The sequence below is a fragment of the Carcharhinus amblyrhynchos genome, chromosome 35 (assembly GCF_965287045.1).
Source record: "Carcharhinus amblyrhynchos chromosome 35, sCarAmb.v2.hapA, whole genome shotgun sequence".
Classification (NCBI taxonomy): domain Eukaryota; kingdom Metazoa; phylum Chordata; class Chondrichthyes; order Carcharhiniformes; family Carcharhinidae; genus Carcharhinus; species Carcharhinus amblyrhynchos.
The window spans coordinates 7,922,710-7,950,072 of NC_137358.1; the positions used below are offsets into that span (position 1 = coordinate 7,922,710).

A 27,363-nucleotide genomic window follows, 5' to 3' on the forward strand; every position below is an offset into this window, starting at 1 on the left:
CAAAGATGAGCAGATTAGGGTGATCGGCTATGCTAAATTGTCCCTTAACATCCAAAGATGTGCAGGTTGGGTGGATTGGCCATGCTAAATTGCCCCTTAGTGTCCCAGGATGTATCGGTTAGGGGGATTAGGGAGATAAATACTGCGCAGTTGTAGGGATAGGACCTGGATAAGATGCTGTCAGAGTTGGTGTGGACTTGATGGGCCGAATGGCTCCTTCTGCAGTGTGGGGCTTCTACGATTCTAACATTGCAGAAACAAGACTCATTTACCTCTCACTGCCTGCATCACGTTGTAATCAAGCTTCAACATTCTGATCTGAATGAGAAATACATTCACTCTGTTCAAGCAATGTAAAAAACAATAACAGTGTAGGAAGCAAAAAGCATTTGTTCGAACATCTTTATCATCCCTTCTCTGCAATAATCCCCCCTTCATTTTCCTGAAGGTGTGGGCTGTTGTTTGGGATAGTAACACAGTGGTTAGCACTGCTGCCTCACATCGCTAGGAACTTGGATTCGATTCCCAGTTTGGGTCACTGTCTGTGTGAAGTTTGCACGCTCTCCCCGTGTCTGCGTGGTTTTCCTCCGGGTCCTCCAGTTTACTCCCACAGTCTGAAAGATGTGCTGGTTAGGGTGCATTGACCTGAACAGGCGCCGGAGTGTAGCAACTATGGGAATTTCACAGTAACTTCAATGCAATGTTAATGTTAAGCCTTACTTGTGACTAATAAATTAACTTTAACTTTAGCCCTTTAATATGAAAGATGAAATTCTATCTCCAGTATTTTTAGAATATTAAGTGTGCAAGAAAATTTAAAAAACACATGCACACAAGCCAAATTAATGAGTGATTCATGATTTTTCTCCCAGGATAATAATGAACGTGCTTGGACCTCGTGGCCACAGGAAACATTTGCTTTCTCATTCTCAGGAAACTGGCCATCATTGGCATAGCGTCGCCCCCCCAGTCCTAGTTGTTCAAAAAAGGTAACGGCAGTCTTTCTTCTCGAACCATAGGCAGTGGTTTGATCTAATTGAGTGGTTTAGTCGACCATTTCCAGGGTTTCAAATCAGAGAGTTACGGTACTGAAGGAGGCCATTTGGCCCATTGAATCCAGGCCAACTCTCTGCAGAGCAATCCAGTCAATCCCATCCCCCTAAATCTCTTGTCCAAAACTTTAAATCTGTGTCTCTCGGTTCTTGTACAATCAGCTAAGGGAAACAGCTTTTCTTTGTATGTACTGAGTCAAAACCTGTCATAATCTTGTACATCCGCTTTAGAACCCATTTGCTCCAAGAACAACCCCAGTGTGTCCAACCTAACGCTGTAGCTAAAATCCTTCACTAAAATCGCAGAACCCCTACAGTGCAGAAGGAGGTCTTTCGGCCCATCGAGCCTGAACCAACAATAATCCCACTCAGGCCCTATCCCTATAACTCCACGTATTTACCCTGCTAATACCCCGACACTAAAGGACAATTCAGCATGGCCAATCCGCCTATCTTGCACATTTTTGGAGTGCGGGAGGAAACTAGAGCACTTGGAGGAAACCCAAGCAGACGCAGGGGAGAATGTGCAGACTCCACACAGTCACCCAAGGCCGGAATTGAAGCTGGGTCCGCGGCCCCGTGAGGCTCTAGTGCTAACCACTGTGCCACCATGTCCACCCATCTGAAAGCATTCTGATAAATCGTCTCAAGAGCCTTCACATTCTTCCAACACCACGTTGATTGCCTTTTTAAAATCTAATTATATTCCACCCAGAGTCCTCTTTCTTCATCCTGTTGGATCCATCCTCAAAGCGAATTAGAAGCATAGAATCCTACAGTGCAGAGGAAGGCCATTCAGCCCATCAAGTCTGCACCAACCGCAATCCCACCCAGGCCCTATCCCCATGATTCCATGCATTTACGCTAGCTAGTCCCCCTGACACTAAGGGATAATTCAGCATGGCCAATCCACCTAACCCACACATCTTTGATCTGAGAGAGGAAACAGGAGCACCTGGAGGAAACCCACACAGACACAGAGAAAATGTGTGCAAACTCCACACAGACGGTGACCCCACCTGGGAATTGAACCCAGGTCCCTGGCGCTGTGAGGCAGCAGTGCTAGCCACTGTGCCACTATGATGCCCACTATTTGTCCATCAAGATTTCCCCCTCATAAAACTATGTTGAATCTGCCTAAACATATTACAATTTCCAAAGTGACTTACCAACACCTCCTCAAGAATGGAATCCAGCATTTTCCTGGCAGCTGTTGTTGGGCTAACTTCCCTGTTTTTCATTACCATATTGATATAGGGTGTCACAGAGATCATGTCAGGTGAGCAGGTTTCCTTCCTTCAAGGACCCATTAGATTTTTAATGAAACTTCCATTGATTGTTGCTTCCACCAATACCAGATTTCACTTTTTGGTTGCCTCTGTTTGGAGAGGAAGGTTTTCCTACGAGGCTTCTGAATTGTCTCAAGTTGCCTACTCCAAGAGGCAGGCATGTTTGATACATGTTGAAGTACGAGTGCCTTTCACTGCAGTGCCTAAGTAAATCTATCATTTCTGGAACACAATCCAGGGGGTTTAGTAATTCTAGAACACAATTGGGTGGGTGGGGGGACACGAATGATCATTTTATAGTTTAGATACACAAGCATAAGCCTTGCTCGAGTGGCTGTAGTTCATATGAAAGCCTTAACTTTGTTCATTCATGTGACAGAGGCATCCCTGGCAAGGCCACCACGATTCTTCTCCATCCCAAACTGCCCTTGTGAGTTTGTTGGTGAACCATCTTCTTGTCCCGTTACTCCCACCATGATTTTAGGATTTTGACCCAGTGATGAAGAAGGAACAGCATTGAGGTTCCAGGCCAGGATGGAGTGTGACTTGGGAGTGGAACTTGCAGGTGGTGGGTGGTGCATCTGCTTCCCTTGTCTTCCCAGCTGTTAGAAGCTCACAGGATTTAGGAAAAGCCAGTTTGCAATGCATCCTTTAGCTGGTACACACCTCTGCACCAGCGGTGGAGGGTGCAGTAATGATAAAGGAGGATGCTTTGTCCTGGCTGGTGTTGAGTTGCCTGAGTGTTGTCTGAACCACACTTATCCAGGCAAGTAGAGTAAGGGCAGCGTGGTCGCACAGTGGTTAGCACTGCTGCCACACAGCGCCAGGGACCCAGATTCATTTCCCAGATTGGGTCACTGTCTGTGTGGCATCCGCACGTTCTCTCTGCATTTGTGTAGATTTCCTCCTACAGTCCGAAAGACATGCTGGTTAGATGCATTGGCCATCATCAGGTGAGTGATGAAGGAACAGCGCTCCAAAAGCTCGTGATTCCAAATAAACCTATTGTACTTTAACCTGGTGTTGTGAGACTTCTTACTGTGGCCACCCCCATTCAATGCCGACACCTCCACATCATGTACCCAAACAGGCACCGGAGAATGGTGACTAAGGTATTTTCAGAGTAACTTCATTGAAGTGTTAATGCAAGCCTACTTGTGACACTAATAAATAAACTTAAAAACTTTACTTACTTATTCCATCACACTGCTAACTTGTGCCTTGCAGATAGTGGACAGGCATTAAGGAAGCAATAGGTGAATCAATGATTCTGGTAACTCAAGTTCTGACCTGTATTGGATACCCTTTTTCCACCCCCTGCCCAGATTACGTTAGAGGTTGTGTTGTGTTAATGCCACTGAGTGTCAAGGCAAGCTGGTTACACATCCTCTTACTGAAGATAGTCATTGTCTGGCATTTCTTTGAGCTCAACTCACCACCCATCAGCCCAAACCTGAATAACATCTAGGATTATTAAAGATTACTTCGTCATCTGAGGAGATGCTGTCGGGCCTGTACACTGTGCACTTATCAGCCAATTGACCGTATCATGGCAGGAAGGTCACTGGCAAAGCAGCTGAAGGTGGCTGAGTCCAGCATACCGCCTGGAGAAACTCCTGCACAGCGGAATGCTGAGGCTGAGATGACGAGTCTCCAATAACCACAAACCATCTTTGTTTACATGAATTTGCCCCAATTCTCAGTTGTTTCTTGATGCCGTACTTAGTCAAATTCCACCTTGACATTAAGCGCAGTCCCTCTCACCGCACATCTGGAATCCAGGTTTTTGGACCACATTCAAACTAGGGCTACGCGGAGGTCTGTGGCCAAGTGGACCGTAAGAGACTGAAGTTGAACATCGGACATCGAGCTATTGCTAAGTATGTGCCACTTTGACAGCACTGTTAATAATACCTTCCATCGCTTTTGCCAATAATTGCGGCAATTAGCCGGGTTGGATCTGACCTGGCTTTTTGTGGCCAGGACACACCCAGGTGGCATGGTGGCACTGTGGCCTCACAGCTCTAGGGACCCGGGTTCGATTCCCAGCTTGGGTCAGTGTGTGTGGAGTCTGCACATTCTCCCCGTTTCTGCATGGGTTTCCTCCAGGTGCTGTGGTTTCCTCCCACAGTCCGAAAGACACGGTGGTTAGGTTCAATTGGCCATGCTAAATTGCCCCTCAGAGTACCTGAATAGGTGCCAGAGTGTGGCGACTCGGGGACTTTCATAGTAACTTATTGCAGTGTGAATATAAGCCTACTTGTGACTAATAAATAAACTTTAAAAAAAACCTTTAGGTAATTTTCCAGCCATGTGTAGGCTTCAAACTGTATCAGTTTAGCCAGAGACAGAAGCAGGTTCTGGAGCACACGTCTTCAATATCCTAGAGGGGATATTGTCAGCACTCTCATGGTCTTTGCCTCGGCCGTTTCTTGACACCACGTCGAATGAATCGAATTGGCTGAAGACTGACATCCAGGATGGCAAAGAACCTCAGGAGGAGGCCGAGATGGATCACCCTGTTTGGGATGATAATGACTACAAATGCTTCAGTCTCACCTCCAACACTTCCTCTAGGTTTTAACTCAGAAGGATAAGATGCTCATTTAAGATGGATTTGAGAAAGAAATTCTTCTCTCAAAGAGGGGCGAAAGTTTGGAATACTTGACCACCAGGAGGCCAAGTCCTTGAACATTTCCAAGGCGGAGATTGATAGGGGAATTGAGGCTTACAGAACAGGAAAGTGGATTTAGTGAGTGGGTTTTTTTTCCTTCATGGGATATGGGCATCACTGGCTGGGGGCTAGCATTTATTGTCCTTGAACCGCATGGCTTGCTAGGCCATTTTAGAGGGCAGTTGAGAGTCAACCACATTGCTGTGGCTCTGGAGTCACACGTAGGCCAGACCAGGTAAGGACGGCAGATTTCCTTCGCTAAAAGGACATCAGCGAACGAAATGGGTTTTTCCGACAATTGATAATGCTTTCATGGTCATCAGTTGATTCTTAATTCCAGATATTTGTTATTGAATATAAATTCCACCATCTACCCGTGGTGGGATTCGAACCCACATCCCCAGAATATTATGAGAGTTTCTGGATTAATAGTCTGGTGATCATAACACTAGGTCATTGCCTCCCTTAGTTAATAAGATCAGTCATGAGCTTATTAAATGATGGAACAGACTGAAAGGGCTGAATGGCCTCCTGTTCCTATTTCTTTTGATCTTATGGTCTAAGGGTAACAGAATCAAGCTGAATAAAGGGAGGTGAGGAACAGATAGGTGATTATTTTAACTGGATGGTAGAACTGACTCAAAGGCCTTCCTCCTGTGCGTAGATTCTAGAATTTCAATGGTTTTGCTCCAGTAAACAGATCAAGTCACCATAATCCCAGAGTACCATAGACTGCTCTCCCCTCTGTATGCGGAGAGCTGACTGGTGGTGATTTACTGATGACCATGAAAGCATTGTCAATTGTCAGAAAAACCCATTTTGTTTGCTGATGTCCTTTTAGGGAAGGAAATCTGCCGTCCTTACCTGGTCTGGCCTACATGCGACTCCAGAGCCACAGCAATGTGGTTGACTCTCAACTGCCCTCTAAAATGGCCTAGCAAGTCACTCAGTTCAAGGACAATAAATGCTATCCCCCAACCAGTGATGCCCGAGAGTCACCACATCTCAGCAAGGGGCAAGGTTGAGAAGGTGCAGCCCAGAATAACCTCAGCTGGTAGGGGAAATTGAACCTGTGGCCAACTGGGTTGCGCCCTTGCTGAGGTGCGGTGCCCGGAACAAAAACTCAGTAACCCCAGGTCAAATCTACCCAAGAACCCACCTACACCCCCACCCTCCCTTTGTGCCCATCCGGGGCACCATCCAAAAGGACAACCGTGTAGCTCTGTGAACCGCAAGCAAAGACAACCCGTCTCACACACACAGGCATATTAAACCAGATGAAAAAAATGCAGAAAGCAGCGTAGGAATTATTCATCATTTAAAACACAAAAGAGGTTAAACTATTTTTTTTTAGAAAAAACAATACAGAGGAAGAATGTGTTTTGTTTTTCATTCTGTGGACACAGGATACAACGCAAGTTTTACATTTTGCGAGGGAAGTGGGGTAGGTGGCTGGGGAGGGGAGGGTAGAAGTAGGAAAAGAATAACATTTGCAGGACATTATTAAACAATTAAAAATATATAATATATGTAACATCAATACAAGAAACACAAATCAGAAACAGTAACAATACCTTTCAGGCTATAACATTGTACAGTTAAAACACGTCATTAAAAAAAGTCAATAATAAGTAGTACGTAATGAGAGAGAGAGAGAGAGAGAGAGTGTGTGAGAGAGAGAGAGGGATGAAAACATTGCAACTCAGGAAGGCAGTTTACAACGATGGGCGAAGTGTGGGGAGGTGGGAAAAAAAGAGTTCACCCTGGGGCCCATGCAGGCCACAGATCTCCAAACTGAGCACAGGTCCGCGAGGCAGTGACCACCCACGTTCTCAGTTGCCATTAGTGTTGCCTCGGTGGGGGAAGGAGCTGGGAGGGGTGGGTGGGGGGCTTCTGTGAAATGTCGAGTTCCTCCTTAACCGTTTATTTCTCACTCCGCCCCCCCCACAATGTTGCATCACGTTCCTCCGATCCCCCGCACCTCTCCTCGGAGTCACCAAAGCCTCCAGGATGACCCCAGAATCTTCAACACTGAATCATCAAGGACACTGCTGCGGGCTACACACCAGGAAGTGGGGGGGGGGGTGGAAATCGCCAACAAAAATACACCTTTTTTAAAAAAATATCTTGAACGCTTTTGGTTGTTGTCAGAAAAAGATTGGCAGCTTAGGGAGGCTGTTCAACTGATTGTTCGGGAAGAGTTTGTCTTGCCTTCCAATTCATAGAATCCCTAAGTGCAGAAGGAGACCATTTGGCCCATCAAGTCTGCACCGTCAACAATCCAACCCATTCCCTGTAACCCCACATATTTACCCTAGCTAGTCCCACTGATACTAAGGGACAATTTAGCCTGGCCAATTGACCTAACCGGCACATCTATCGGAGTGCGGGAGGAAAGCGGAGCACCCAGGGGAAACCTATGCAGACACACAGGGAGAACATGCAGACTCTGCGCAGAGCTGGGAATCGAATCCAGGTCCCTGGCGCTGTGAGGCAGTAGCGCTAACCACTGTGCCACCTTAATAGGTAGTGGGGTTGTGAGGTTGGGCTGGAGGATGAGCAATGGCAGGCAAATGGGGCTTTGTTTGGGGGGGGGGGGGGGGGGGGGTGCATTGGGCGTCCTCCAGAGCACATTCAGTTGGCAACCTGAGCCCCAGCTCAGGAATTGCCCTTCTGATTGGCGCCTGGTTAGCGGCGAGTGGCAGAGCCAGACAGCATAGCCAGCTCACCGAGGCAGAGAGCAGCAGCGGCCAGTTTTAGGATTGCTTAAAATATGGTTCTTAGAAACCAAGAGGAAAAAAAGGAAGAACATTTCTTTGAATAGCATCTTCCCCTTTCTCTTAACAAAAAAGGCCCTAGGAGATTCCCCAGCTCTAACCGTTCACTTCTTGTTATTTTACTTCATTCATAATGGGAATGATGACACTACGTTCACGTGACTGGAACTAATGGTCCAGAGATCTGGACTACAGATTCCAGAGTCACGGGTTCAAATCCTGCGATGGCAGCCGGAGAATTTAAATTTAAATTTAAAGTAAAACCAGGAATAGAAGAGATCACTGGATTGTCGGAAAACTCCACAGGGCTCACTGTTAGTCTGCCAACCTTTCCTGGTCTGGCCTACACATGACCCCCGACCTGCAGCACCCTCGGAAGCCATAAGACCATAAGATATGGGAGCGGAATTAGGCCATTCGGCCCATCGAGTCTCGATGGGCTGAATGGTGGACATTAGACGCAGGCACCAGCATTTAGTGAGTGGGTGAATGAATAAAAGTGCCAGACGAGGAGCAAGAAGGTAAAAATGCTTGTGGGATGGTAGATGGGGTGAGGATTACAGTCATTTCAGGAAGAAAACCCCAATCCTTTCCTCCCTTTCCCCTCAATAAGTCCAAACAAGTTTCCCAAACCAATGGGCAACTCTGGAGTGCTCTGAAGAGAGACAGTCAACGTTCAAATTGGCATAACTAAGAGTTGACAACCCAGTTTACACCTGTGACTGGCAAGGACACACACAGGGATGACTCAGTGCAGAATAAGTGGCATTGCCAGGCAAGGATTGCCAACGCTGCAGGATTGGCCTGGGGTTAACTCAAGATCAGTCTCCAGGGCAACTGTTGTGAGCTTAAACCTGGCCAAGATTTGGGGAGCATTCTTGTTTGAAGACTTTCTTTTACTTAAAAGTGTTGGGGGAGTTGGGAATGAAGGTTGGCTGAAGGTAGCCGTGATGAAACCTTCAGGAATATCTTCCAGAGTTGGCAACAAAAACATTACGTTAATTCAAGTTCTCTGAGCGGCGCCTGCCACAAGATATCCTTCATCCAATAGTTCCCCACTGTTCACTCCATTCACACACATAAACACACATTTATTCATCCAAAAATTAACCTGAAACTGGAAATAATTCCTTAAAGTCCTTTTAACCTGGAGGAATCCCTAGAATCTTTGATTTAAATAAACTCCATCCTCAGTGTTGATGAAAACTCTCAACTAAAGCTCCGACTTCAGATTGTAACCCAGTAACTTCCAGAATGTTCAGTTGCAACAAGGCTTTTTTTTTTTAAATTCATCCCTGTGAAATGGACATCGCTGGCTGGCCAGCATTTATTGCCCATCTCTTGTTGCCCGCAGTTCAGGGCAGTTGGGAGTCAACCACATTGCTGTGGCTCTAGAATCACGTAGGCCAGATCGGGTAAGATTTCCTTCCCTGAAGGACATTAGTGAACCAGAGGGGTTTTTCCGACAATTGACAAATGGTTTCATCAGCAGATTCTTAATTCCAGATCTATTTTTTATTTGAATTTAAATTCCACCATCTGCTGTGGCAGGATTCAAACCCGGATCGCCCAGAACTGAGTTTCTGGATTAATAGTCTGGTGATAATACCACTAGGCCATCGCCTCCCCTGTCTGTGGATGCTTATTCCTTTCACCCACCTACACTCTAGGTGAAGCCTAGCCCCTTACCTAGACCTTCCCCCATTTGGGTTTGATGTCACTAGGTAATTCAGATGGGCACAGCCAATGCCAACTCAAACAGTTCCTAGTCTGCCTGTTCTTGGAGCCAAGCAGGTAATTCGGACCAACCAAAGGGTTCTGTTCTGATGATGGAGGGAACGGATGATGGACAAGTAAAGGGAACGCGGGAGTAAAACGATGGCCTGGGACCCTCAGAACCATGCAGGTCACTTCACAGTCACTCAGCAAGGGGTCTGCAACTGGCCTGGTTTAAGGAGGGGAGTGAAGGGGCTAGCTCGAGGACCCCAGTCAAAGGGGGGGGGCACTGGATGGGGGTGAGGGTGGGGGGAAACAATGCAACTTCAGGCTGGGGTTTGAACCACCTTCCCCTCCAGCAGGGTCGCACACTGCCCTTAAGACAAAGGAGGCAAAATATCGACAGGCAGGCAGGGAACTGTATCCGAGCACGAGTCGGTTGGAGGGCTAGAGGGCTGGAGAAGGGACTGCAATGGAAGTCCAGGAGACGGAAGACAGGAATCTGCCTTTTCCAAAGCTGAAATCACGGGAAAGGTGATAAATAGCAGAAACTGTAGTCAGGTCGGAATCAATTGGAGGGAAAGTGGGTGGGAGAGGCTTCATCTATCACTCTCTTTTATAAAGCTCTGGGGAGCAAGATGCAGAATTCAGGCATTATGTTCGGCCAGGCACCAAGTCTCCCGTTGCAGGAGTGCTGCACAGTCAGAGGTGCCGACGTTTGGCTAGGACATTAAACCGGGACGTCTCAGCTGGATGTGGGAAAGATCTAGAGACTATTGCATACAGCAGGGGGAGTTTCAATATTTGGGGCTAGGTTGGTCTCCAAATTAGGTGGATTGACCATGCTAAATTGTGTCAGGGGGATTAGCAGGGTAAATACATGGGGTTATGGGGATAGGCCCTAGATGGGATTGTTGTTGGTGCAGACTCGATAGACTGAATTGCCTCCATCTGCACTGGAGTGAGTCTTTGACACGATGGTTACTGGGTCTAATACACTGGAGGGATTCTACAATTCTCTCTGATTATCTGGTCGTTCTCACAGTGCTGTTGGTGGCGTTAACCCTACATCAGTGGCCAGCTTGTCAGAATTTCATTCTAATTTCTACTTAATACATAAAAAAGGTGGCAGAACTCAGGGGAGGAAGCAAGATAAAAAGAGGTCTGTCTCCAAGCTACTTTTGACCTGGATAATGTCTGATTAGCGGGTGTAATCCTGCTAGTGGGGGATTCCTGAGGTGGGATCAGGTCCGGCAATCCGGTCAGTGGCACTGATGGGGCGACATTACGGCACAGTGGTTAGCACAGCTGCCTCACAGCAGCAGGGATCCAGGTTCGATTCCCAGCTTGGGTCACTGTGTGTGTGGAGTCTGCACATTCTCCCCATGTCTGTGTGGGTTTCCTCCAGGTGTTCCGGTTTCCTCCCACAGTCCAAAGATGTGCAGGTTAGATGGATTGGCCATGTTAAATAGTCCCTTAGTGTCAGGACAACTAGCTAGGGCAAATGCATAGGGTTATGGAGATAGGGTCTGGATGGGATTGTGGTCGGTGCAGACTCGATGGGCCAAATGGCCTCCTTCTGCACTGTAGGATTCTCTGATTTTATAATGGATCGCCTTTCCAACAGATACATCTGCAGAAATATTATCATGGAAGAGCGGTGATTGAAACCAGCTTAAGCAAGAGTCAGACGCCAGATTGTGGTGACTAGGGGGATTTTCACAGTAACTTCATTGCAGTGTTAATGTAAGCCTTACTTGTGACTAATAAATAAATCTTTAAGATTTGGTTCAGAATCTGATGCTCCAACTCAGAACCAGGCAGCCAACAATTTCTCAGCTTGGCATTCTCTTAAAATGCCAAACACACTGGGAGGGTTTAGTTTATGTTTTAGTGTCTCAGGTAGGCTTACACTAACACTGCAATGAAGTTACTATGAAAATCGCCACACTCCGCTGCCAGTTCAGGTACACCGAGGGAGAATTTAGCATGGCTGATGCACCCTAACCAGCACATCTTTCGGACAGTGGGAGGAAACCGGAGCAGCCGATGAAACCCACGCAAAGACGGGGAGAATGTGCAGACTCCACACAGACAGTGACCCAAGCCGGGAATTGAACTCAGGCCCCTGTCGCTGTGAGGCAGCGGTGCAAACTGTCCCACTGGTCTCTCAGCGCCTGGCAACCAGGACGCATAATTTAGCTGACAGGCACCCGTAGGTAATTCGACTAGGGCAGGCATCACCGAAGTCAGATGTTGTCCTTCTCTTTACTCGCACGCACACACACAGAGGAATCAGGAGCCGCTATTTTCATTTCCGATTTCCAATAGCCGCAGTACTTCACTTTTATATCTGCTGATTATTATTCTTAAATTAGCTCCCCCCACGTTCCCACCACCACCTCCCCCCCCCTCACCCCCAACTCGAGAGACAGGAGTGCAATCGCGCAACCCCACCCCCCAAAACTCCCCCCAGCAGCAACCGCGATCAGTCCCCGCTGGCTCAAGTGTCTGAAGCCTCCGGACGAGGGCACGGAGGTAGAGAGACCCTATCGTGCACAAACTCCATCCTGCCATTCACCGAGGGAGAGGTGGGGGGGGGGAGGGAGGGGGCGTCATTCGCCCATCTTGTCGTAAGCTGCCTTTCTGAATAAAATAGGACACTTGACGAGTCTCAGAACATATTATATAAACCAGGTACTAATAGGGTCCAGTCAAACTGAACATCACAGCTAAGCAACCTTGCTTTTTTTTCCTCTGTTAAGTATCGATTACCTCTCTCAAATATAATATAGTACATGGACATTTGCTCTGTACAATATATACACTGGTGATTTGGCATGTAGCCACTGTTTTAAAAAGCGCTTCACACAACTCAGCACCCGGAAAGGACAGAATCTAATTTGATTTTGTGTAAAATCGTTTTACTGGAAGGAGAGAGAGAGAGAGAGAGAGACATGGAATAAGTAAAACACTTTTAAATAACTTCAAAACCTGATTAAATTATATCCAGCCAGCGTTAGGTTTTTTTTTGTGTATTTTTTTTTCCCCCCTCTCTTTAAATAGTTAATTCTCTTGTTAGAAGGATGAGGGAGAAATTCTTTTTCTTCTTTCCATTAAAATCTAAAAGAAACGATGTCTAAAACATGCCGCTCGACCTCAAACTTATCATTGAGTTTTTCCCTTGAAGGAAAGCTCAAAGCTGTTCCTGCACGGTTCCTCTCTCAGCAGGTTTCCTCTCCTCCCCCACTCCATACCGCCAACCGCCCTCCCCCCCCCCCCCACCCCACCCCCACCCCCACCCCTCCCCAATCCCCCATTCACCCAGAGTTGGCCAGAAGTCAGGTCAAGGATACTCCAGGACGTCTCACTTGCAGCAAGTGCTAAAATTAGACTGCTCGTCTTTTCCAAAGTGTTGTTCTACCACCCCATCCCCTCCCTCTGCGTGAGTAGGTGGGTTGGTTGTCAGGCAAGGAAAGAAGAGATTTACAGCAGCCATTTTTTAGTAGGGGCAGATTGTCTTCTTTGATTGTGCGATCGTATCGATGAAGAACCTGGTTCTTCGGACTGTGGAATACATTGTTCCTCGCGGGCTGGTGGCCAATAGGAACGTCCAGTCACGTACTCCAGACTGGCAGCCATTTTCAATTGCCCTTCACAACCCTACGTCACAGTGAAGACTTTCTCTGACTGGATTTTGTGGCTTTTCACAAATTCTAACCAGATAATCAACGGCAATCAAGGGTAAAACAGAACCAGTCGTCCCTTGGCTCTCGAGGTTGGCAGCCCTTCACCGTCACCTTTTCTCCAGAATGGCAGCCATTTGCAGTGTCCAGTCACTTCTTCTCCAAAATGGCAGCCACTGGCAGAGGCCAGTCACATGTCATCCAGAATGGCGCCCATTGGTAGAGGCCAGTCACATGTCCTCCAAAATGGCACCCATTGGCAGAGGCCAGCCACTTCTCCAAAATGGCAGCCATTGGCAGAAGGCAGTCACATGTCCTCCAAAATGGCACCCATTTTCACTGTCTCCCAATCCACTCACTTGGGAGCGTAAAGCCGCTCCAGCATTACCAGCCCCACAGGCCCAGATTCCGTGATCATCTTGGCTTTAATTTAACCTCGCTAAAAACAATAATTTACAGACAAAAACCTGCAGGTTTTTTTTGCTTTACCTATTGTGAATGGGGTGGGGTGGTGGGGGGAAGAGAGGGGGTCAGAGAAGGCAAGTACACCTCAAGGATCAGGTCAGAGTGTGCAAACCAGTCTGGTAGCCATGGCAACAGTGAAGACTTTACCTGACTGGGTTTTCACAAATTCTAACCAGATAATTAAAGGACAATCGGCTGGAGGGGGCCAACATCTTACTCCAACCTCCAGAAGTAGAAATAGAACTTAACTTGAACTGAAGTTGGGCAGTTCCAGATCAGGAAAGCACCGTGACCTCTGGGGAAACACTGAAGTAGAGTTAAGTGGCCTACTTTATATCCCAAGTCTGCACAGGGCAGTTGGCAGGGGGATGCCACAATATAACACTGCAGTTAAGGCTCTGCTCAAATAGTTGGGACACGGCCCTCGTTACAGCAGCTAAGAAAACCGTCGATTAAATCGGAAACAAAGTTGGCTGGCGCCTCTTGATTTGTCCAAGCCTTTGGGGGAGCAACAGAATTCCGATAGCTGGTTGGGGGTTGGGGGGGGGGAACAAAACAAATGCCACCGCCATGAAGCGGGCTCAGCCACTTGGAAACCGTCTGTCAGGGAAGACAAGTCAAGTGGTCCGTTGGTTGAAAGGTGCAACGTTCATGCTCTTCTCCAACGACCCCTGGTCCTGACGCTCCCCGCCCCCAATCATGTTTACGGGAACTCGCATACGGAGTGGGGTGGGTTAAACTTGAACAGCGACACGAGAGCAGGTACCAGCAAGACGAAGGAGCCGCAAAACAGGCTGGATTGTGTACCTCTTTGAATATTGACAAGAATCCTACTAGCATCCACGTAGGAAAGGGTTGGGGTTGTGTGGGGTTTGGAAGTGGGAGAGGATGGGGCAGTGAAAGTGGCAAGCGGGGGGTGTTGGTAATGGGGGGGGGGGGGGTACAGAAAGAAAATGACCCAAAAAGGGACAAAGTTCCCCTTGCCACTGCTCACCAGGCCCCTGTACTCTCACTTAGCCTGCGACAGGCGTTGGATGTCACTTTCAGCCCTGCTCACGGAGCGAGACCTTCAGAACGTTTGCCCGTAGTGGGGCCAAACTCCGATTTTAACAAAAAAGGCGAGAGCACTGTAACCGTCACTGAGCACGCCTCGGGAACGGAGGAATATGGGGGTTAAGGGAGCGGGGATAGGAGTTAGTTTTGAAGGGTCTGAATTATAATTTACATTTAAAAAAAAAGACACATTGTGATGGGCAATCTGACACCTCAAACTAATTTATATTTCGCTTTTAAAAAGAAGAAAATCTGTGCCTGGTTTTAACGTAGTGGTTTTTTTTCCCCCCCTCCGAACGCGCCTTTTCTTTCCCCCCCTCTTGTCTCAAGCCCAATCCCTGCGCCATTCACCACAAAGCCACACTCAGCATCGCACCCCAACGTGACGGCCGCCTCCACGTTCCCCACCGACAACCCCCCCCACCGACCATACTAACACACCGCCACGCAAGAGTGAAAGGAGGCCACGAGCGGGCAAATTACCACACAGCTCCCCGGGTTCAGGCCGAGAGTTAATTAAAAGGCTGGCAACCATCCTTCGCGCCCCCCCTTCAGCATCATTCCAATCCCGCCCCCCCCGCCTCCACCCCACCTCCTCTGGCCTAGCAACCGTGTTTACAGAAACAGCAGGGAGGGTTTTTGAAAGGTGGGCAGCTGTAGGGGTAGGGAGTCAGTTCGGGCAACAAAGGAATTAACACTATTGCTTTGCAAGGCTTTAAAATTCAGCACTTACCCTCCGCCTTGATGCCTCTTGGTGCCACTGAGAGCAGGCCGGGGCCTAGGCCTCCAGGCTTCATCGAGGTTTTTTTTTTGGGGGGGTTGGGTGGGGGGCAGCGAGAGAGAAAATAAGTCGCTCAACACTCCTAACTGAATAGTTTTCGCACTGAAATCACCGCACAGCAACAACAACAACCCAAATAAAATAAAATAAAATCCAGTGATGAATGTTAGGCCTTCTCCTTTGATCATTGATGTCACGTCCTGTACAGTTTTAGTGAGGACGTAGGGGTCCACCGTTGGAGGGAAGGGGGGAGGGAGATGGAGGCGTTGGTGAGGAGGGCAGGGTCAGGAATAGGATGAAGAGTGAGGGGATGGGGGGGGGGCGGTGGAGAGAGAGAACGAGAGAGAGAGAGAGAGAGGGGGGTGGGGGGGGAGGATCGTCCCGGGCAGCCTTTGTCGTGCAGTCGGGTGGAGGCAGGGGGGGTTGTCACGCGCACTGCTGCTGCACCTGTGTGAGGAGCTCGCTGAATGAATCAAAGAGTTTCTCCAACCACGCCACGTTCCGCATGCACTGTTGTACAATCTCCTCCTGGCCCAAGTCCTCGTTTACGTCCGACAGTGTGTCTGTCTGCAGGGTGGGGGTGGGGGAGAGAGAAAGCCAAGTGCAAAACTAAAACTCAAGTTTAAAGTTTATTTATCAGTGTTAAAAGTCAGGCTTATGTTAACACTGCAAATGGGGCGGCGCGGCAGCAGAGTGGTTAGCACTGTTGCTTCACAGCTCCAGGGACCTGAGTTCGATTCCCGGCTCGGGTCACTGTCTGTGCTGAGTTTGCACATTCTCCTCGTGCCCGCGTGGGTTTCCTCCGGTTTCCTCCCACAGTCCAAAGGTGTGCAGGTTAGGTTGATTGGCCATGCTAAGAAATTGCCCCTTAGTGTCGTGAGATGCGTAGGTTAGAGGGATTATTAAGTATAATATGTAGGGATATGGGGGGTGGGGCCTGGGTGGGATTGTGTTCGGTGCAGACTCGATGGGCCAAAGGGCCTCTTTCTGCACTGTAGGGTTCTATGATTCTATGAAGTTACTGTGAAAATCTCCTAGTCGCCACACTCCGGCGCCTGTCCGGGTACACGGAGGGAGAATTTAGCACGGCCAATCCACCTAACCAGCACGTGTTTAAGATATTCTATAAGAGGGTCAGTGCACACTCGATGGTCTCTTCTGCACCGTAGGGATTCTATGACTTTGACCTCTCAATTCCATGGACAGCGATTAGGAGAAATCACACTCGGCAAATATTCACTTTGGGGGTTTAATCACAGAACCCCTACTTTGCTAAAGGAGCAGTAAGTAGTCTCACAGCACCAGGTTAACGTCCAACAGGTTTATTTGGTAGCACGAGCTTTCGGAGCGCTGCTCCTTCATCAGGTGAGTGCAGGATTTGTTTCACAAACAGGGAAAATATAGACACAAACTCAATTACAAGATGATGGTTGGAATGCGAGTCTTAACAGGTAATCAAGTCTTTACAGGTACAGACAATGTGAGTGGAGAGAGGGTTAAGCACAAGTTAAAGAGGTGTGAATTGTCTCAAAGCCAGGACAGTTAGTGAGATTTTTGCAAGCGCAGTCAAGTCGTGGGGGTTACTCACCTGATGAAGGAGCAGCAGCACTCTGAAAGCTCGTGCTACCAAATTAAACTGTCGGACTTTAACCTGGTATTGTGAGATTTCTTACTATACCTGCTCCAGTCCAATGCCGCAACTCCAGATTAGTGCTAAAGGAGGCCATTCAGCCCATCGAGCCCGCACTTGACTACAATCCCACCGAGGCCCTATCCCATAACCCCACGTACTTACACTGCTAGTCTCCCTGACACCAAGGGGCAGTTTATCACGGTCAGTCTGCCTAACCCACACGACTTCAGACTGTGGGAGAAAATGGAGCCCCAGGAGGAACCCCACACAGACATAGCAGGGAGGGGGAATGTGCAAACTCTGCACAGATAGTGACCCGAGCCAGGAATCGAACTCAGGTCCCTGGCGCGCCGTGCCATCATTCCACCACCGTTTGGGCAACATGACTGAATCCCACACCCTCTGCCTTCCTGTCCCCGAATGCGGGTCCTCTCTCACAAGCACCACGGTCTCCACCAGGGTCAGGTCCCAAATCCACCCCAAGTGGGACTGGGATCGAATCCTGCACTGTAGGCACTAATCCGACCCGCACCAGCCAACTGAGCCAACCAGACCTCCACAGGGAGGCTGAGTCGCCACCTTTCCATGCATATTGCAGGAATGACAAAAGGGTTAGCTGGACTCAAAACGTCAGCTCTTTTCTCTCCTTACAGACGCTGCCAAACCTGCTGAGATTTTCCAGCATTTTCTCTTTTGGTCCCAATACTGCTTCCATCACATTGACCGATTGTAAAAATAGTCTTAAGTCTGTATCACAAGTGAACAATTCCTGCAGCAGGAAAAGGTCAGGGTAAAACTACAATTACTGCAGTTTTACAATGCCTTAAGCCTCAGTTGAGGTCTTTAAGCATCAGTCTGGCACTTCCTCGAGGCAAGTTTGATTATGACTGAATTTCCTGCAGTGCCAATGCATCCCCTTATCCAACCAGGTCAGGGGAGCACAGCGGTTAACACTGCTGCCTCACAGCTCCAGGGATCCGGGTTCAATTCCCGGCTTGAGTTACTGTCTGTGTGGAGTTTGCACATTCTCCCTGTGTCTGCGTGGGTTCAAAGATGTGCATGTTGGGTTGCTGGGCCGTGCTGTCTTGCCCGTGGTGTCCCGCGATGTTTAGGTTAGAGGGATTTAGTGGGGTCAACGTTTGGGGTTATGGGGATAGATCCTGGGGTCGGATGGTCATCGGTGCAGACTCAATGGGCCAAATGGCCTCCTCCTGCACTGTAGGGTTTCTACCATTCTAATGAGAAAGCATTAGGTTGAGGGGTAGTAAGGCAGAGGATGGATTGAAACAGAGGAAGGCACACAGATCTGTCAGATCTCATCAAAATCAGTTTAGATAATTTAGACAGGATTTGTTTTTACAAATTATTTGGTCTTGGTGAGGGAGTATCCATTGCTAAGTGCCCAGTTACCCTGAGGGAATTGAGAATCAACCTCTTTTAATTCATCTGTGGGACGTGGGCTTATCCGGCTGGCCAGCATTTACTGTCCATCCTTGGACTGGTACAACTGAATAGTTTGCTCGGCCATTTCAGACGGCAGTTGAGAGTCAACCACATTGCTGTGGATCTGGAGTCACACGTAGGCCAGACCGGGAAAGTACAGCAGATTTCCTTCCCTAAAGGACATTAGTGAACCAGATGGGTTTTTACAACAATTGACAATGGTTTCATGGTCAGTGTCTGGTGTCCACAGCAACAAATTATGAGAGTGATATTAATTCAATCTGACAACTGACCTTGGTCAGATTTGAACCTATAACCTTTGGCATACTAATTCACTATTATATGCACCACACTACCGTATCATAGAATCACAGAATTCTACAGTGCAGACAGAGGCCATTCAGCCCATCGTGTCTGCATTGACCACAATCCCACCCAGGCTCTATCCCTGTAACCCCATGCATTTACCCAAGCTAGTCCCCCTGACACTAAGGGGCAGTTTAGCATGGCTAATTCACCTAACCTGCACATCTTTCAGACTGTGGGAGCAAACCGGAGCACCCGGAGGAAACCCACGCAGACATGGGGAGAAACCCTTTCTTTGATTTTTAAGTTGGAATAAGTTTGTAATATTTTTACTATTTGCATTTTGAAGAGTTCCTTCTATGACAGGGTCTACCCGCAACTAGCTGCGGAGCGTAATAGAACCTTAACAGTGGGGGAGGAAGCCATTCAGCCCATTCGTCAGTGCTGCCCCTTTGAAAGGGCTAATCCAAGTAGCCTCACTCCCCTGCACTTATCCCATAACCCTGTCCAGTTTTCTTTTTGAAGTATCCAACACTGTTTCAAAAGTTATCGAATCTGCTTCCACCGCCCTTTCAGGCAGCAAGTTCCAGATCACAACCACTCACAATATTAATTTTTTAAAAATCCTCACATCACCTCTTGTCCTTTTATTTGATCTTGTATCATTGGAATATATTCCAAGCAGAGAGAGAAAGAGATCTGTTGTTTGATCTTGTGTTGTCGGTATATTTAAGGTTGGGATAGGCAGATATCTTTTAGCTGATCTTGTATCATTGGAATATATTTAATGCTGGAATTGACAGAGTTTTGGTCTCTCAGGGAATTAAGGGATACGGGGATCAGGCAGGAAAGATCAGCCAGGATCGTATTAGATGGCAGAACGTGCTTGACAGGCCACCTGGTCTGGTCCTGCTCCTGTGTCCTTAAATCTGTGTCCTCTAGTGACCAACTCTCCTGCCAGCGAGAACTATTTGTCCCTATTTGCTCTGTCAAAACCTTTTGTAATTTTGAATGCCTTTATGAAATCTTCCCTTACCGCCTCCACTCGGACAACAGTCCCCAGTTCAGTCACACAATCCAAGACATAGGGGGAAGAGACAGCTGGAGAGTGGAGTATTATAAATCAATTCACACGGGGTTTTTTTTGAAAGGAGGAAGAGACCGGAGAGGAACGAACTCACCTGCTCCTTGCAATGCAGTAATGTGTGGTACTTGTAGTGATGGAGGGAGTGAAACAAAGTGTAAAACTGCAATTTCTCCGCCTCCACTTGGAAGTCCTGGAAAAACAAACAGAGGGAAGATCTCCAAAGTCAACGAACGCACAGTGTGGGCAATGCCAGCTTACACGCACTGCAAACTGGTCAACTATTGCCTTTCCGTCAAACACACATAGGCAAAACTCAAGGGCAAGAGGGGGTGGAAAAAGAAACAGTTGCTTCATCCACGGGCGGCAGGGTGACACAGTGGTTTAGCACCGCTGCCACACCGCGCTAGGGTTCAATTCCGGCCTCGGGTCACCCATGGGAAGAAAGTGCAAACTCCACCCAGACACTCAACCGAAGGCCGAAAAAAATAAAATAAAAAGTTTATTTGAAGTTTATTTATTAGTCACAAGTAAGACTTACATTAGCACTGCAATGAAGTTACTGTGAAAGTCACCTAGTCGCCAATCTCCGGTGCCTCTTCGGGTCAATGCATCTAACCAGCATGTCTTTCAGACTGTGGGAGGAAACCAGAGCATCCAGAGGAAACCCACATAAACAGGGGAGAACGTGCAGACTCTACACAGACAGTGACCCAAGCCGGGAATCAAACCCAGGTCCCTGGAGCTGTGAGACAGCAATGCCAACCACCGTGATGCCATGATTAATATTTAGCTGCAGTGTTACCCATCCAAAGCATTTACCTCCTAAATGAACAGGGTGGAACAGTGGCTCAGCAGTTAGCACTGCTGTCTCACAGCGCCAGGGGTTCGATTCCAGCCCTGGGTCACTGTCTGTTTGGATTTACGCATTCTCCCCGTATCTGAGTGGGTATCCTCCGGGTGCTCTGGTTTCCTCCCACACTCCAAAGATGTGCAGGTTAGATTGGCCATGCTAACTTGCCTCTTAGTGTCAGAGGGATTAGCAGGGTAAATGCATGGAGTTACAGGAAAAGGGCTTGGGTGGTATTGTTGTTGGTGCAGTCTCGATGGCTGAGTGGCCTCCTTCTGCACGGTAAAGTTTCTATGATTCTATAATCCTATTGCAGGAGGCCATCATGATTAAATGCATTCTACCTGTAGACACACCCTCCCAACCCTCCCCCATCCCCGCAGTCTTCTGATGTCCTGGGAGAGGCCAACAAAAATAACCCCAGGGCCACTCAGAGAGGGGAAATTTGGGAAAATGCCACTCCGGCTCTCTCAGGATGTCAAATCCAGTCTGGGAGATCAAAGCATCACTGAGTGTCATCTGTAACTTGCCTTCCGAATAACAGGCAATCTCTGCCCCAGTCAGAAGCCAGCCCCGAACCCAATCGCTGCCAAAGATGGAGGTCAAAAGGTCAAAATTTAAAGCTGCCAAATTCAAGATTGGGTCCCCAGGACTGTAATGCAACCAATTGGAAAATGAGGTGCTGCTTCTCCAGCTTGCAACTGGCCAAGGATTGACATGTGGACACGAGATCAATGACCTCTTGTTCCTCCATTCCAACACCACATCACTGACTTGGGTAGAATTCCACTGGTATCATCGGCTCTCCGACGTCTAGCCGAGTGACTCTCCCAACAACAGGTCAGCCAGCTACTCAATACTAGGGGAGTCAGAAATAACCTTCACCTGCCCTGCTCCCCACTCTACCCACCCTCCTGTGATGACTTGATCTGACGTACCATTGAGCCCAATGAGAAGGATCAGCACGTAAACCAATTTGTCTCACAACTGAACCTCTTGAAAAGCATCAATAGGTGGCACCCGCTCGCTCAATGCCTCCCCCTGCCATTCCCCGGATTGGCGCCAAATCAGAGGGATCCCTACCTGTGGCCGCGGTACGTTCTTCTTTAGCTGGTTGAGTGTCTTCCTGTTGTATGGCGCACCGGCCACTTTTAACTTCACCGAGTTGGCTGGGATGCCCTTGCGGTCCGCTTCGCAGTCTTCGACGACCAGTTGAGGAAATGCCTGCAGCCCCTCCTGTAACAGAGTACATGCACAGAGCCAAAATATTACCCAATGTCCAGATCCTTTCAACCAAAGACCAGCGAGGCTCATAACACTCGCTGTGATGTGGGTGGCACGGTGGTACAGTGGTTAGCATTGCTGCTTCACAGCGCCAGGGAGCCATGTTAGCTTCCAGCCTCGGGTCACCGTCTGTGTGGAGATCTGCATATTCTCCCCATGTCTGCGTGGGTTTCCTCCCACACTCCAGAGATGTGCAGGTTAGGTGGATTAGCAGTGCTAAATTGCCCTAAGATGTGTCATTTAACGGATTAAATGTGCCGGGTCATGAGGAGAGAGTGGAAGATAGGGCCTGGGAAAGACACTCAGTTGGAGAGTCAGTGCAGACTCAAATGGGCCAAAGGGCCTCCTTTGGCACTGCAGGGATTCTATGTGTAAATGTTACTGCAACATTACACAAGAGGCCTTTGTGCAGCTATATGCAAATATTCAAAAATTGCTGCCCAAGGTGATCATCATTGGTGAATGGCATCTGGTGCCCATCTGGCATCGAGTAGCACCAGGCTCCTGTAATGCTAACTACAAACTAAACAAACCACAAAAGTTGAATTCAACAAATTCACTGCTAATGACACGATAATTGCTAATCACTGTCAGTTAACCCATCTGGAACTAAAAATTAACTACTTCAAGTGGGAAGTCTCATCCCTCCAGGTGGCAACTGTTGCTGAAGATTCTTTTTATTGCCGGACTGTGGCGACTAGGGACAGGGACAGTAAATTCATTGCAGTGTTAATGCAACCCTACTTGTGACACTAATAAATAAACTTTAACTTTTAGCTAGGGTGTAGAGAAAGATCAACCTAATGCAAGGTAAGTCCATTGAAAAGGCAGCAGGGAAGAAGCTGTTCTTGAGTCGGTTGGTACGTGACCTCAGACTTTTGTGTCTTTTTCCCAACAGAAGGAGGCAGAAGAGAGAATGTCCGGGGTGAGCGGAGTCCTTAATTATGCTGGCTGCTTTTCGAAAACAGCGGGAAATGTAGACAGAGTTAATGGTTGAGAGGCTGTCATGACGATACCTCGGACAGCGTTGACACATGGACTTTAGTCAAGGTACGTAAACAGTCACACAGGTACCTGCAGCGAGGAGCTCAGAGACACTCGCTTTGTCACGCGTTTCTTGTGTTCCGTTAAAATGCCATCAATCTTCCTCATAGTCGGTAAATAAAGTTCATCTGCAACGAAAAGCAATGATATAAATTAGCAGCGAACAGCAGTGGCACGATACCTCACAGCGCCAGCGACCCCTGGTTTAATTCTGGCCTTGGGTCACCAGCTGTGTGGAGTTTGCACATTCTCCCCGTGTCTGCATGGGTTTCCTCCGGGTTCTCTGGTTTCCTCCCACAGCCCAAAGATGTGCACGTTAGGTGGATTGGCCGTGCTAAATTGGCCGTTAGTATCCCAAGATGTGCAGGTAATGTGGATTGGTCATGTTAAATTGCCCCTCAGTGGCCCAAAATGTGTAGTTGGGTGGAATAGCCATGTTAATTTGCCCCTTCGTGTCCAAAGATGTGCAGATTAGTTGGATTAGTGGAGTAACGGGAATAGCACAGGAATGGGGAAAGAGGTGGTCTTGGACAAGATGTTTTGTTGGATTCTGTACTGCAAAGATTCTATGATACTAGGATTCAATCCTACAGGTTTTTGGTAGCATTTTCAGAAACATTGGCAGATAATTCCTTTCACTACCCCAGCAACCTCACCCCCTGAAAAACAAAATGAGATGACAGGAAGGCGAGGTAACCTGGAGTTTGGGCGGGGGGGAGGTCTCAAGTGCACAATCAGAGAAGCAAGAGAAAAGGAGTGAGAAAATGAAAACATGGATTGGGGATAACAGCAAAAATTTGGAAATAAGTTTTCTCACTCAAAACCAATATACGGTTCACAAGTTGATCATGATAAGAGTGGCACGGTGGCAGTGATTAGCACTGCAGTCTCAGTGCCAGGGACCCGGGTTCGATTCCCGGCTTGGGTCACTGTCTGTGTGGAGTTTGTACATTCTCCTCGTGTCTGCGTGGGTTTCCTCCAGGTGCTCCGGTTTCCTCCCACAGTCCTGGTTAGGTGCATTGACCCCAGCATTTTCTGCCAATCCCTGGTTGCCTGAGGGCAGTTGATAGTCAACCATATTGCCATGGTTCTGTAGTCACATGTAGGCTAGACCGGATAAGGAAGGCAGATTTCCTTCCCTCAAGGACAATAATGAACAAGATGGGTTTTTCCAACAATCGACAACAGTTTCATGGTCATCAGTAGATTCTTAATTCGAGATTTTTTTTATTGAATTAAAACTCCACCATCTGCTGTGGCGGGATTCGAACCCAGGTCCCCAAAACATTAGCCGAGTTCCTGGATTAATAGTCTAGCGACAATACCACTAGGCCATCGCCTTCCCTGACGAATTGTGACAAATATATAATGAATAAACTTGATCATTCCTACCGTTGTTGGCCTCAATTGTTTCGATCATGGCTGGGTCAAGGGCAGCACTGACCAATAACTCAATGTAGCTCTTGTACATCTCCTTCATTGCCCGCGTGTTCAGAATGCGGCCCGTGGGAATCCGTTCTGTGGCAAGGGAAGAGGTCACAATTAATCACCTATTTTCAAATTTGTAACAGTATATTTGGAAGAAAAAAGAACTTCCTGATTTACAGACACCTGCCGCAACGTCCAGGCTCAACACTCCCCAGAGACACAAATACCTGTGTCCACATTTACAATAGTGACCAGTTATGTAAACGTATCACACTGTACTTCCAGCCTCCCACCACTAGTGCTGCAGCTTTGCACTTTGCCACCCTGGCTACAGCACACGGAAACGTTATCAGTACAAAACTTACTCCTGAGCAACCTGGTTCAATTGCCCAGACACCACAACAGTGACCACATTTCAAAACACATTCCATAGGGGGCAGCTTAGTGGCACAGCGGTTAGCACTGCGGCCTCACAGCGCCGGGAACCCCGGTTCGATTCCCGACTTGCGTCGCTGTATGTGTGGAGTCTGCACGTTCTTCCTCTGGGTGCTCCGGTTTCCTCCCATGGTCTGAAAGACATGCTGGTTAAGGTGCAATGGCCGTGCTAAATTCTCCCTCAGTGTACCCGAATAGGCGCCTTAGTGTGGCAACTAGGGGATTTTCACAGTAACTTCATTGCCGTGTTAATGTAAGCCTACTTGTGACACTAATAAATAAACTTTAAACCGAGATGAGGAGAAACTACTTCTCTCAGAGGGTTGCGAATCTGGAACTCCCTGCCCCAGACTGCAGTGGAGGCTGAATCATTCAGGAATGGGACATGGGCATCGCTGGCTGGGCCAGCATTTATTGCCCATCCCTACTTGCCCTTGGAGGACAGTTGAGAGTCAACCATATTGCTGTGGCTCTGAAGTCACATACAGGCCAGACTGGGTAAGGATGGCAGATTTCCTTCCATAAAGGACATTAATGAACGAGATGGGTTTTTCTGACTATCGACAATAGGTCATCAGTAGATTCTTAATTCTAGATATTTTTATTGAATTCAAATTCCACCATCTGCCGTGGTGGGATTCGAACCCAGGCCCCCAGAACATTAGCTGAATTTCTGGATTGATGGTCTAGCGAAAATACCACTGGGCCATTGTCTTCCCTGATCAATCAATCAATTAACATAGTCAAGGTATGTTTCTGATGAAAAGCAGATGAAGGGCTATGGGGAGCAGGCAGCAAAGTGGAGTTGAGAGCAGGATAAGATCAGCCACAACTGTGTTAAACGGCTTGAAGGGCTGAATGGCCCACTGCCGCTCCTCATTCCTATGGTTCGATGTTTAGAAATACTTCATGCAGGGTGGCACGATGGCACATGGTTAGCACTGCTGCCTCACAGTGCCAGGGACCTGGGATTCGATTCCCAGCTTGGGTCGTTGTCTGTGTGAAGTTTGCACATTCTCCCTATATCTGCATGGGTTTCCTCTGGGTGCTCTGGTTTCCTCCCACAGCCCAAAGATGTGCAGGTTAGGTGAATTGGCCATGCTAAATTGCCCCGTAGTGTCAGGGGGAAATGCATGGGGTTACGGGGATAGGGCCTGGTTGGGATTGTGGTTGGTGCAGACTTGATGGGCCGAATGGCCTTCTTCTGCACTGTAGAGATTCTACGATGATCATACATAAAAGCATTGAGATATCCTATATTGTGACAGCGGCAATGCGAATGGAAATCTTTCTTCCTTACACACAGCCACTGATTTACAGCGATTATATCAAGTTGCATTTTTACGATAGATTATTGGCTAATTAACCTTCGCTGCCCTCAATTAAATATTGCTGAATTATTCATATTTTCAGGCCTCAATTTTACGATAATACCCATTGTGGATGGAACCAGCAAATTGAAGGGCCCTGATGGAGTCATAACCGTTTATTGAACCCAATCATTCACTTTATTTCAGCAGGGAGCCAGAAACCGCCTAGGGCGGCACGGTGGCACAGTGGTTAGCACTGCTGTCTCACAGCACCAGGGTCCTGGGTACGATTCCCGGCCTTGGGTCACTCTGTGTGAAGTCTGGACGTTCTCCCTGTGTCTGCGTGGGTGTCCTCCAGTTTCCTCCCATGGTCCAAAGATGTGCAGCTTAGGTGGATTGGCCAAGCTAAATTGCCTGTTATCGTCAGGGGGACGAGCTAGGGTAAATGCATGGGAGATGGGGCCTGGCCGGGGGGGGATTGTGGTCAGTACAGGCTCAATGGGCCGAATGGCCTCCTCCTGCACTGTAGGATTCTATGAGTGTCATAGAGATCTGCAGCACAGAAAAAGGCCCTTTGGCCCATTGAGTCTGCGCCAATCAAAAATAAACCATCCAACTGTTCTAATCCCATTTTCCGGCACTTGTTCCATAGCCTTGTAGTGAACATACGATAGCATCATTGCATAGCATCCCGACAATGCAAAAGGAGGCGATTTGGCCCAGCGAGTCTGGACCGACCACAATCCCACCCAGGCCCCATTCCCATCACACTGCCTATTTATCCGGCTTTCCCCCGACACCAGGGTCAATTTAGCATGGCCAATCAACCTAATCAGCACATCTTTAGACTGTAGGCGGAATCCCACACAGACACGGGGAGAATGTGCAAACTCCACACAGGCAGTGACCCCAGGCCGAGAACCAAACCCCGGGTCCCTGGCGCTGTGATGCAGCAGTGCGAACCACTGTGCCGCCCCACATCTAAGTACTTCTTAAATATTATGAGGATCTCTGCCTCCACCACCCTTCCAGGCAGAGTTCCAGACCCCCACC

The 27,363-nt window shown here is 48.1% G+C and overlaps 1 protein-coding gene across 3 annotated transcripts in view; it reads right to left on the reverse strand.

The window, feature by feature from the left end:
• Window positions 1–15,863: 15,863 nt before the first annotated feature.
• LOC145361592 (proline-rich protein 12-like) overlaps window positions 15,864–27,363 on the reverse strand; it is a 73,716-nt gene continuing 62,216 nt past the window's right edge. For all 3 annotated transcript variants that reach the window (XM_080217440.1, XM_080217438.1, XM_080217439.1), the window contains 5 exons: window positions 24,530–24,655; window positions 23,168–23,265; window positions 21,893–22,045; window positions 20,057–20,152; window positions 15,864–16,060 (listed from right to left, as the gene is read on the reverse strand). In XM_080217440.1, the coding sequence (XP_080073566.1) occupies window positions 15,920–16,060; window positions 20,057–20,152; window positions 21,893–22,045; window positions 23,168–23,265; window positions 24,530–24,655 (614 nt within the window). In that variant the 3' untranslated portion in view covers window positions 15,864–15,919. The remainder of the gene's footprint in view (window positions 16,061–20,056; window positions 20,153–21,892; window positions 22,046–23,167; window positions 23,266–24,529; window positions 24,656–27,363) is intronic.